Here is an 11,781-nt window from a genome sequence, read left to right as displayed (position 1 = left end):
TGACTCTTTTAATATAGGGATCTTCTGCTCGTCTAACCTGAACGTATCTCTATTATTAGACATTAACCAAACGCTCTTCTTTAGATTGTCGTATTTACGTTGTGGTAATTAGTGAATCTTAGACTTCTTATAACTCTTACAATTTGACAATTAGTGAATATTAGGCTCCCTATAATGACAAATAATAACAAAAATCAAAGTTCTCTATTTCAAATTATAAGAAAGTATTGCTAGATATGCGGACAAAATTTAATAAAATTTAGTTGTCATTAATTTTTCTTAGAGAAACTGGTAGCCAAAAAAAGGTCAAATAATTTGGTTTTTTTAATTTTTTATTTATTTTAAATAATAGTGCAATTTCGTCAATTTTGCTATTCTTAATAGAAAATAACATTTGTAATATTTGATCAAAAAGTGAAATTCATAAAAAATCCTTCAAAGAATGAAATTGTTGTTGAAAGAAAAAAGTAATATATATATATATATATATATATATATATATATAAATCTCTTGAAGTATCTATACAACGATTCGCATAAGCCACGCAAGATAGTTCGAATGTAATGTGACTCTATAAAAATGGTTTAAAGCACGCCAAGCAAATAAGTGTTATGAAAATGTGACTATAAAAATGTGTGTTTGTGTGGAGTAAATGATTTGCCACAATTTATTAATATTTATTTATTTGTGCAATATATTAATATTTTAAATTGCCTGCCTAAGGTTTGTGTTGGATTAGTTTATAACACTGCAATTATCCAAAAGCTTACGTCCATATGCATGAGCACCTTTGACAACCATTTTTTGCTCAAAAGGATGGTTATCTTGTGTTTAATATATAATTCTCAAATTAGCTTCGTTCATACAAGCCAGCCAATAGGATACGAACAACAAATTTCTTTTTGTTTTTGCTAAAATGTATTATGGTTGAAATCCAATATAGTAATACGTGTTAGAAGCGCATGAATTCGTCGGTAGCAATAGAATTGGTTTTCCTACGAGATATTAACCAAAGATAGATTAGTTGGTTTTATTAAGACGACAAAATCAATGGGTTGTCTTTGAACCGTCAATAATACAACTATTATTTATTTATTTTTCTGTTTCCTCTTCATCTTTTTATTCCTCGTAGAGGATTTCAACATGGAAATTAGATGCTGCTGTGTCAAGCTGATTGGTCCAGCTGCCTAAGACCTTTGTCTGACTGGCTCTTTTATTTATTATTATTTGTTTCCCCATAATGACAAATAACAATAGAAAAAAGAAAGAATGGAAAGAAGAATTCGCACACAAATGTGGAGGATATTTCTGTGCAGCTAGATATTTTTTTTTTATTTTATGTTATAAATTCACACATTAATGTAAAGGAAAAGGACGAATATTTATACTATGTAGCCTCTTCTAGTGAATTTATGTAAAATAAAAATAAAATAAAAAAAAGCACAAAATAAAATACACTTTAGGTCTATTGGTCAGATAACTTTTTTACCACGATTATTAGATGTAATTAATATATACTCCATGGAAGTCCACGATCAATTAGTTATCATCTTATCAATTTCATGCTTTATGATCAACTATATTACTTAGTTATAACTCTCCCTAGCTAACTGGCCTAATTAGTTGGGCACACTTGCGACTTATATTTCTCATCTCTAATGGGTTTCTTTCTTTTATCAATTTCTATAATTACTATACGTTTGAAAAATTGTATGTTGAAAGTTGTATATTAATTACATGCTCAAAAATAATGTATGTTGATCGTAAGTATACTAAAAACTATATATTGAGCCTATCAAACACAAAGCCGTGAAAGAGATGGATGCTTTTGGGAATGCGGACAGGTGGTGCATGACTGCCGTCAGCTCGTGCCATAAAGTGTTGGATTAAGTCCCACAACGAATGCAACCCTCGTGTTTAGTTTCTACCGTTGAGTTTGAAACCCTGAGCAGACTGCCGATGATAAGCCAGAGGAAGATGAGGATGATGTGCTCTCTCTCTCTCTCTCTCTAAAAAAAACAAGATTTGAGTTTCAATTTTCGGTATCATCGTCTCCCTTCACATATGAAATCTCCGATGATCTCGATCAATGAAGGACTCTCGACTTAAGAGAATGTGCTTTTTATCTTTATTTTCTTCTTCATGTTTTACTTTTTCTTTTGATTATTTGTCAATAATCCAGACTTATTAGATTTGACTTTTGTACTGCCTGATATTTAATCGGAATAGTTTTGAATATTTCTTCAGGTCTGAATCTCAAATCTAATATATGATTTTTTTTTGGCGTACATCTCAGTCGGACAAGACTCTCAACATCACAATACGCAACATATGAAAATTGGTGCTTTCGCTCATGATTCGTGTAGTAATTTAATAATGACTGGTAATAATATGCATAGACGGATAACCTGCATGCTATTTTGTTGTATTTATAATGGTTTGTGGTCTATTTTTCATGTTCTTCATGTGAAAGATTTTGAATTTAATATGCATTATTATTATAATTTAAGCTTTTGACTTTTGTCTTTGAGGAGCTTTATATATATATATATATATATATATATATATATAATAATAATAATAATAATAATAATAATAATAAAAACTATATATTGGAACTGTATAACAACATAAAAACTATATAATGTATACTAAAAAGTATTATCATCCATAATATTTAAAACATAACATTTTTTTTTATATTTTGAAATCACCGTTATCTTGAAAAGGAAGCTCAAAACAGAAGTTACTCTTGTAATGCTCACTTTTAAATTTGAGATAATTCCAAAATTATAATTGTATAATTTATTAGTTTGACGAATACATATTTATTGGTTCTAATTTCAAAACTGCAATAAATTCATCAATAAATAACTGTGTTGGTGTTTAATGATAAATTTAGTCATAATTTTAAAATTAAACCAACTAGTAGATTTTGGAGAAATGGTCACAAGTAGTAGTAATTTCGATACTTTGGATCAAAATAAACTAAATATGTTTCTGTACACTTTTACGAATAACGGTAGACATGAAAATATACAGTTATCATAAAATGTAGACTTATAAGTCTAAAAATAATAATAATTGTAGATATATAGGTCTACAGTTACTAATAAAAGTATCCAAAAATATAATTGATTTCTTTTGTCACAAGTAGTAGATATATAGGTCTACTAGTTAATGCCATTTTCCTAGATTTTGGTCAATTTATGGTCATAGTTTTGTAATTGGGATTATTCCTAAAGTATGATCTCCCCATTAATTTTGGACCAAAATCCATTAAGTCCAAATTAATCCAAATCTATGACCCCATAAATTGGGCAATTACATTTTTAACTCTTTTTTCTCTCTTTACCCAAATCAACGAAAAAAAAACCCAAATCAACAGAGGAATACCACCTCCAGGAAGAGCGTCGTTCTGTGACTCATCGGTGTCGGATCCAAGCATCTCAATCCACGACCCAATCGTCCTCTCCGCCGCTCTGAAGATCCTCCGACGCTAGAGAATTTTGAAACCACCTTCATTACTCGCCGGAGACTTTCCTCTCGGTCGCGCTGCATCGCCAGAGTTCAGACGACGCTGAGAGTTCCGGCGGAAGACCTCAACGCCGACGCCAATGTCAATAAATCTTCAAAGGAATTTTTCAGAATCATTGAAGATTTATTGACATTAATGTCAATAAAAATGCATATTTATTGACATCAATGTCAATAAATCTTCAACGAAAACCCAGATATTTATCAAGAAACTGTTTCTTAAAATTTCTGGGTTTTCGTTGAAGATTTATTGACATTGATGTCAATAAAAATGCATATTTATTGACATCAATGTCAATAAATCTTCAACGAAAACCCAGATATTTATCAAGAAACTGTTTCTGAAAATTTCTGGGTTTTCGTTGAAGATTTATTGACATTGATGTCAATAAATATGCATTTTTATTAATGTTAATGTCAATAAATCTTCAATAATTCTGGAAAATTCCTTTGAAGATTTATTGACATTGGCCTCGGCGTTGAGGTCTTCTGCCGGAACTCTCAGCGTCGTCTAAACTCCGGCGATGCAGCGTGGTTGAGGGAAGTCTCCAGCGAGTAATGAATGTGGTTTTCAAAATTCTCGAGCGTCGGGGGATCTTCAGAGCGGTAGAGAGGACGATTGGGTCGTGGATTGAGATGCTTGGATCCGACGCCGATGAGTCACAGAACGACGCTCTTCGTGGATGTGGTATTCCTCTGTTGATTTTTTTTTTGGGTAAAGAGAGAAAGAGGGTTAAAAATGTAATTGCCCAATTTATGGGGTCATAGATTTGGATTAATTTGGACTTAATGGATTTTGGTCCAAAATTAATAGGGAGATCATACTTTAGGAATAATCCCTTTGTAATTCTCTATTTCAATTAGGCCTTTCAAATCGGTCCCAAATTCAATGAAGAAGCCCAATCCAAATCCAGCCCATAGTCCATCTTCTAGTTCTCCCTCCATTTCGATCGAAAGAGAGAGAGAGAGAGACGAAAATGTGGAGTAGAAGCCTGAGAAGCCACCATGGACGGCGGTGGAGTTTGATGATGAGACGCGACTACTCGAGAATCGGAATCCAACCTCCTGCTCCGGTGGGACCCGAATCCGGTTCGGTGATTCGGGTCTCGAACAACGTTGCCCGATTGGGCCAGCCCAGAGGCCCACCAAAGCCCAGACAGCTTCTCTCTCTCCCTCCCTTTCCCGGCCTCCCTTTGCCCGCCAAACACGCCTCCAGCCACAACGGTAACCCGCCACGTGTCACCGCCGTCATGTGGCTGAAGTACTACTTCGACGACGTCGACGATGACGTCATCCGCTCCCACTTCAACAAGGGTCTCGTGAGTGTCAACAACTTGAACGAACCCACAAGTTTTGCGTTCTTGAAGCTGAATAATTTAGATTCCATTATATTAAAAAAAAAAAAAAAACATAATTTAGATTTTCTCTTTGTTTAACTAACTGTGTTTGGCTAATTTTTCAAGATTTTTTTTATTAATTTTTTTTCCTTGATTAGAGGAGCTCTTGATGCTGAATAATTTAGATTCTATATATAGAAAGGAAAAAAAAAAAAGATAATTTGGATTTTCTTTTGTTTAACTAGCTGTGTTTGACTAAGAGTTTCCAAAGTATTTAACTTTAAGATTATTTTTTTTTTCTTTTTCAATAGTATACTGTATTTTAATCAATACTTGTTCTGAATTTTAGGTCCAGAGGGAGTGCTCAGATGTTGGTGATTCCTTGGCTGACAAGGAAGGGAAAATGAAACCCATGATGAGAAAGGTTGTGATGTTGTTATTATTCAAATCACACTTTGTTTTCCTTTTTTTTGGGTGTTTTGGTTTTGCATTGGGTTTGATTGATATTCATGTTCTACAGATATATATGATTGTGAACTGCACAGATAAATCTGAGCGAGGCCATGGTAAAAGGGGACATAGTTCACGTGTCGGTGTCGATCGTTGAGAGCAAGATTTCAAAGAGGTACGACGTGATACCAAGTGGAACTCTTCACCCGAACGCCGACGAGATTGCCTATCTTCAAAGGCTTGTGCATTACAAGGCATGTCTTTGTCTTTACATTCCTTTGCTTGATTTTATTGTGTGATTTTTAACTCATCGCTGGTGCTTTTTCGGGGAATCTTAGGACCATGCCGTCATTCTATTGAACAAGCCTCCGAAATTTCCGCTCAAGGTTAGATAGGGTGTCTTTGTGCTTGTAGTCTTGCTCGGCATATCGTGGAAACTTTTAACCTTTATTATTAGCATATTTTTATTTATTACTATTATTTTGTGAATAGGGTCATTTACCGCTTCACAACAGCATGGACGCGCTGGCTGCTGCGGCGTTGTCTTATAAAAACGACGAAGGTCCTAAATTGGTAATTGATTTTTCATTCCGTATTTCTAATAACACACTGATTTTCATAGATTTATGTTTATTTTGAACTGATTTTTGCTTATTTAAAAAAAGTAGGTTCATCGTCTAGATCGAGAGACCAGTGGCCTCGTTTTGATGGGAAGAACAAAAGAAAGCGTAAAATGTCTCGAGTTGTTATTTAGCGAAGCCAGAAAAGAATCCCCTTGTGAGGTATCTATCTGTATCTATATCTATATCTATATCTATATCTATCTATCTATCTATGAGTTGATGCTTGATGTGCAAGTAAATGTAGGCTTGGAATAAAGCATGTGAAGCGACTTATCAAAAATATTGGGCATTGGTCATCGGCTCGCCAAAGGAAAAGGAAGGTCTAATTGACGCTCCTATTTCGAAGGTTCGATGCTCGACACTCGGTAGTATAACACACCAAGTTTCCTTCATAAGATGATGATTACAAACCGATTTTGTTTCCTTTATTATTATCGATTTGTACTTAGGTGCTTCTTAATGATGGGAAGACGGAGAGGGTAATTTTGGCTCATAAATCGGGTTTTGACAACAAGCAAAGGGCGATAACAGAATATCGCGTGCTCGGTCCCATGATCAACGGATGCTCGTGGCTTGAGCTCTGTCCTCTTACTAATCGCAAGCATCAGGTACAACAATCTCTCTCTCTCTCTCTTATCACGCTTAATTTCTGATGTGACCCGGGGATACTAAAGAACAAAAATCGATACCTTTTATTGATAATCGAATCAATCGTTGCCTCCAAAAGAGGTAGGCTAATTCTTTCCCTCTAGATTTCTCTACTCCTAAATAGCCAAGCTCGATAAATATAACCAGCTCTATATTTTCCTAAGGCGAAATCAAATAAATCAGTATAGTTTGATTCTTCCGGGACCAAACTTGCAATTTATGCGGTAGAATTTGTGGCAAGTTTATAATAAACTTGAAATTTGATTATGGGTTTGAGTATAATTTCTGATTTATATATATATATATATATTTTTAATTTTTTTTTGTTATAGCTGCGTGTGCATTGCGCTGAAGCTCTGGGGACGCCGATCGTGGGGGACTATAAATACGGGTGGTTTGTGCACAAAAAGTGGAAACAGACGAAACACGTGGATATAGAGCCGACGAGCGGAGAAGCGTACAAGATGCGTCGTCCCTCGGGTTTGGACGTTCAGAAAGGAAGCGTTATGGCAAAGGTACCTCTTTTGCATCTCCACTCCAGAGAGTTTGTGCTTCCAAACATCGCCAAGTTCCTTCGGATTTACGAGACCAATGTTAAACCGGAGAGCCTCGACGACCCGTCTCGTGCCTCGAAACACGATCTCCACCGTTTTGTGGCTCCCATGCCTTCTCACATGAAAATTAGTTGGAATCTCATGTCGTCCTATTTGATATGATGAAACAAACATCATTGTATCATGAAAAAAAAAAAAAAAAAAAAAAAAAAATCAGAGCTCTTTAATTAAATTTTGACATCTTTGTTTTTATACAACACTTGATTGAATTCTTGGAATTTGACGCCCAAACCCGAAATCTGGTGTCTGGCTTTGTGCCCTAGAACTGCTCTGCGGGGATCGGCTGAGAGCTGAGAAGCCTTTCAGCCTCGTCGTTCGCTTCTGCTTGTATTTTCCATCTCTGCAACAGTGTACGAAATTGATTGCCAAGAATCGAGTGTTCAGTTTCTTTTATTTATCTTTTATTCTCAAAACTCGACGTATAGTTCTGTAAATAAAGCGAGCCTGAATTTGCATGGCACTTTGACTTTACCTCTTCGAGATTTTCGAGTTCCATAATCTGTTGTATTTGTTCAGCAATATTCTGAACAAAAGAAAAGAGATGAAAAGCATATTCTGAAGAAGAAAAAAAAAAGAAGAGTATTTCTGTGTAGTACCGCATTGCTTGCTACTTCGGCGGCGAGAACGTCAAAGTCCATTTCGACCTCAATCTCAATCATCGAAGAGATCTGAACGGCTGATTCAACTCAGCAAAACGAAATAAATAAAAGTAATGAACACAAGTTTTGTTTTTCTTTCTCAAAATGAGGACGTACTCTTGCAAAGCTTTCGATGAGTTCGATCCGTCCCTTGAGAGAGTTTTCCAATCCTTCCCTCACTTTTTTCACTCTGTTACTCCGAGCACTGCAAGTAATGTTATGTCATGGTGCAAGTTCAAACAGCAACAAAAATAAGCAACAAGGCTTCCAAGGATATGATTAAAGGGAAATTCCACAAAGATAGTAGTAATTCCTGGAATCCCCCATATTTTTAAACCTTTCACAAGTACGTCATATTATTTTTTGGATGATTTTGCCTTTATTCTAAATAAAACTATAATTAGGAAGAAGAAGAAAAAAAAACTTGCCGATAATTTGGTTCTCCAACGGCGAAAATTTTGTTCTCAAGTTGGCACATCCGAGCAAGCATCCAAACCTGCGAGCACTCGAATTTAACTCTCTCTTGCAATATATTATTTATTGATCTCTCTCTCTCTCTCTCTCTCAACTGTGTGTACCTCTTTCTCAGCAGCTTCTTTGAGGCCTTTAATACGAGTTTGGAGAATGTCATATTGAGACAGAAGTTGTTGCTTGATAGCTATTGCGTCCACTGATCTCTGTGGAAGCTGATGACATAATATACTCCGAATCAGAAGTACAAACAAAAACACAAGCCCTAATATCTAATTTAAAACCAAGTAACTATGGAAAATCTGACGTTTTATTTATAAAACTAGGACTTTCCAAATACTTAACCCCTAACCAAGGATTGAAATCTCAACAAACCACTTACCGACGGGTATTTCAGAGGTATTTGATTAGCTTATACAGGCGGGTATACCGACAGATTTCTCGGCACAAATTTACTATAAAAAACCAGTTCATATATAGCTCTCTTAACAAAACATACAGAAAATGGAAACATTTAGAAAATTAAAATTAATAACATCATATATATTACAGTAATATAATGATGAATAATACAAACCTAAACAAAAACTAGAGTGGCGGAGTGGACAAAGATTACGAGGTTGCTGGTTGTAAAGTTGATTACGACGACATCATTATCTCACAATAAATATAAATGACAACGAAGATACTACAAAATACCAACTAATCATTGCGCATTATCTCAAAATGAAAAAATCACGGTGTGAAAAAAAAAACATAAACAAAAACAAATATTTTAGAATTTGCTTGGCTGTTGTACATATACCTCAGTACTTTGAAGGTTTTAACTAGAGTTTGGGAAAACCAGGAATCAGTTACCCATCGGTAAACCTTCATTAAATGCAATTTTTTTTTTGAAATAATGCACACGCTCGATTTTCGGAAGCATTTCAATCCCTGCCTCAATTTATCTATACATTATAAGTATTATAATCTTCCTATACCTAAAAACCCAACAATATTGCAGCTCACCTTACTCAACTGCGGAAAAACGATTGCGTTGAAAGCGGCGCCGAGAGCCATAGAGGAAACCGCAGCAACGGAGAGCAGTTGAGGAAGAGCGGGATCGACGACGCCCGAGGCAGCATCTCCGGCAGCGAGAACAGCGACGAGCGGAAAAAGAAGCGACGGGTTGGAAAAAACCGAGCTGACCTCTTTCGAGGGAGCTCTCAGCAATCTCGATTCCCGGTCGTCTGAGTGGTTCGTCAGAGAGATGGGCTCTCCCGGGTAGTGATTCGGGGCCTTTGGGCCGAGCTTGAGAGGTCCGATCTCTCTGTACACGGTGGACGGAGCAGCGGTGGCGATCGTCACTCTCTCTCCTTGCTGAGCTGGCAGATCAACCGTCTCTGTCGCAAATCGGTGCGTACGCGCCACTCCACCCGGCGTTTCGACCTGCAAAAAAAAAAAAAAAAAAAAAAAAAAAGTAACAAAATATTCTCTGAGGCCGTCTTCGATCTGATACAGTGAAAGACAAAGAAGTGTAAATGTATGTATGTATATCTGTATATATACCACGATGGAGTGAACCGCAGAAGGTATGCTCTGTTTGATAATCTGCAGGAATCTGAGCCCTCTCTTCCATGCCGGAATATCCATGCTGCGTTCGGGATGAGGACATCCTTAGAAAAAGGCCAAATATCCAACGATCAAACTACGCCCCCAAAATTAAATTGTGGAAATTGCATGTGATATTGCTTTCTTTTTTTTTAAACTAAACTAATCGCGAAAATAGCGTGTCTAAAGTTTTCATCGCGAAAATAGTGTTTTCCAAGGTTTAAACAATAATATTTTTCTTGATGTTTATACGTTTTTTTTTTTAAATAAAAAAAAATGGTTTTCTAGTTTGAAGCCTATTTAACTTTGTTTACTATTTATAATTTCATTTATGAGGAAAATATTCCCCAACAACTTTTTACAATATGAAAAAAACACTATTTTTGAAAATGTTGCACCTTAAAAACAGTAATTCTTATAATTTTTCCAATTAAATATTTCGAGACCCGAGAGCCAACAGTGCATTTCCAACCTATGCCAACGAAACGACTATAAACAGAGTGTAGAGTGGAAGCTAATCCAACCTGATTTCTTCAGACGCGATGCTGACTATGTTCCCCGAAACCAGTTCGTATTTGTATCGGCACGTCGAACACGACACTATCTGAATACCCTGTTGGGGTTGAGCAACGCCGACGGCGACGCTACAGCTCGGACATCTCACGACCTTTCCGAACGGAAGCTGCAAAAAAACAAAAACAAAAGAAATACATCGTGATATCGTCCATTTTCCGGGAGCCACACAAAAGCTTATCACAATGACGATCGAAACCCGGTCGAGAAATAATACCTCCTCGGCAGGAGAAACGCCGACTTGGCATATGCTGGCGATGATGGTGAGAGCATCTGAAACTCTGAGCGAAGCCGCGAGACCCTGAACCAGTGACGTGTATACCCTCACGTCCGGTCTCGGCCATTTCCATCGCTCCCCGCTCTCACTAGCCCCTGAATATGCCATTTCCTCAACATTATATATATTTCTTCATTCATTGTATCACATTGATGAATCTAAAGGTGATATCAGTGATGGTTTAATCTCAATGGACTATATTTTACGATGGATATTAATGATAGGACCGTTCAAATTCCATTGATAAATGGTAAAGAAAATACACGATGAATACAGGTATTCGAAAGAACCAAAACTAATCCCCGTAAATGATTATTTCCAGCTTATATTTAATTAAGTATCAACTGATTACTTTTATTGTCTTCTGTTCCTATTGCCTAAATTTAGGTCACTTCACAGTCTCGAATCACTTGTCGTTTAACGCAGTTAATTAAACAGATGTTGACTTGAGAAGCAAGCAAGTGAAGAACAAATGAACAATTGAGTATCGACCTTGATCGAAGCTGGCTCGCATGGCGTAGAACAAGGAGAGAGCCAGATCGGGATTGTTTCGGTCCAGTGCCGCCGATATGATCGCACAGCAATCCGAAGCACTAACGGTGCCGGAGCTTCTGTCGGACATTTCGTCGATCACCTGGAGCGCTTCATCGGCGTCCTTGGCTCTGGAGACCACGCCGAGAAGCTCCGGGTCCAAATCTGCGCCGCCGAGCGAAGAAGAAGCTCTGATCTTCGGAGGTTTGGAGAGCGACAAGGCCTTGAAGAGGAGACGAGTTGTTGGATTGGGCGAGTAGAAGAAACATTGGCAGTGTGGTGGGAGAGGCAGAGAGAGACGCCATGGATGATTACGAAGATGATGGTAGTTCAAGCTCAAGCTCAGCGTCATTGCTTTTTTCTCCGATTTGAGAGAGAAATCAAATCAATGGAGCTATGAGAGAAAGAAGATGAGGAATGAGAGGTGGTGGTTTGTTTGTTTTGAGATTTTCAACTGATTTTAGTTACGTGCATTACGATGTACGGTA

At 36.9% G+C, this 11,781-nt stretch overlaps 2 protein-coding genes across 3 annotated transcripts; one reads left to right on the top strand and one right to left on the bottom strand.

Moving 5' to 3' along the window:
* Positions 1 to 4,472: 4,472 nt before the first annotated feature.
* LOC149405417 (Pseudouridine synthase family protein) lies at positions 4,473 to 7,681 on the top strand. The gene is made up of 9 exons (XM_089607160.1): positions 4,473 to 4,857; positions 5,225 to 5,299; positions 5,421 to 5,579; positions 5,664 to 5,711; positions 5,818 to 5,898; positions 5,994 to 6,107; positions 6,193 to 6,294; positions 6,398 to 6,556; positions 6,929 to 7,681. The coding sequence occupies exons 1-9, from the start codon at positions 4,516 to 4,518 to the stop codon at positions 7,310 to 7,312; spliced, it is 1,464 nt and encodes a 487-aa protein (XP_089463286.1). The 5' UTR covers positions 4,473 to 4,515; the 3' UTR covers positions 7,313 to 7,681.
* LOC149405416 (Pentatricopeptide repeat (PPR) superfamily protein) lies at positions 7,344 to 11,716 on the bottom strand. 2 transcript variants are annotated; one of them, XR_016295523.1, is made up of 11 exons: positions 11,255 to 11,716; positions 10,703 to 10,857; positions 10,437 to 10,594; positions 9,871 to 9,955; positions 9,331 to 9,750; positions 8,427 to 8,534; positions 8,277 to 8,344; positions 7,966 to 8,053; positions 7,807 to 7,886; positions 7,683 to 7,733; positions 7,344 to 7,550 (listed from the first exon to the last, which is right to left on the bottom strand). XR_016295523.1 is itself a non-coding variant. In XM_089607159.1 (11 exons), the coding sequence occupies exons 1-11, from the start codon at positions 11,643 to 11,645 to the stop codon at positions 7,470 to 7,472; spliced, it is 1,677 nt and encodes a 558-aa protein (XP_089463285.1). In that variant the 5' UTR covers positions 11,646 to 11,714; the 3' UTR covers positions 7,344 to 7,469. The 2 variants fall into 2 exon arrangements, 1 of the variants encoding a protein (XP_089463285.1); XM_089607159.1 differs by having other exon boundaries at positions 7,807 to 7,878; positions 11,255 to 11,714.
* Positions 11,717 to 11,781: the final 65 nt, after the last annotated feature.

This window comes from Urtica dioica, chromosome 2, assembly GCF_054948205.1.
Source record: "Urtica dioica subsp. dioica isolate 48M chromosome 2, U.dioica_male_clone48M_v1_H2, whole genome shotgun sequence".
Classification (NCBI taxonomy): domain Eukaryota; kingdom Viridiplantae; phylum Streptophyta; class Magnoliopsida; order Rosales; family Urticaceae; genus Urtica; species Urtica dioica.
The sequence above is the reverse complement of the archived record's forward strand: the minus strand, read 5'-3'. Positions and strand labels throughout refer to the sequence as shown.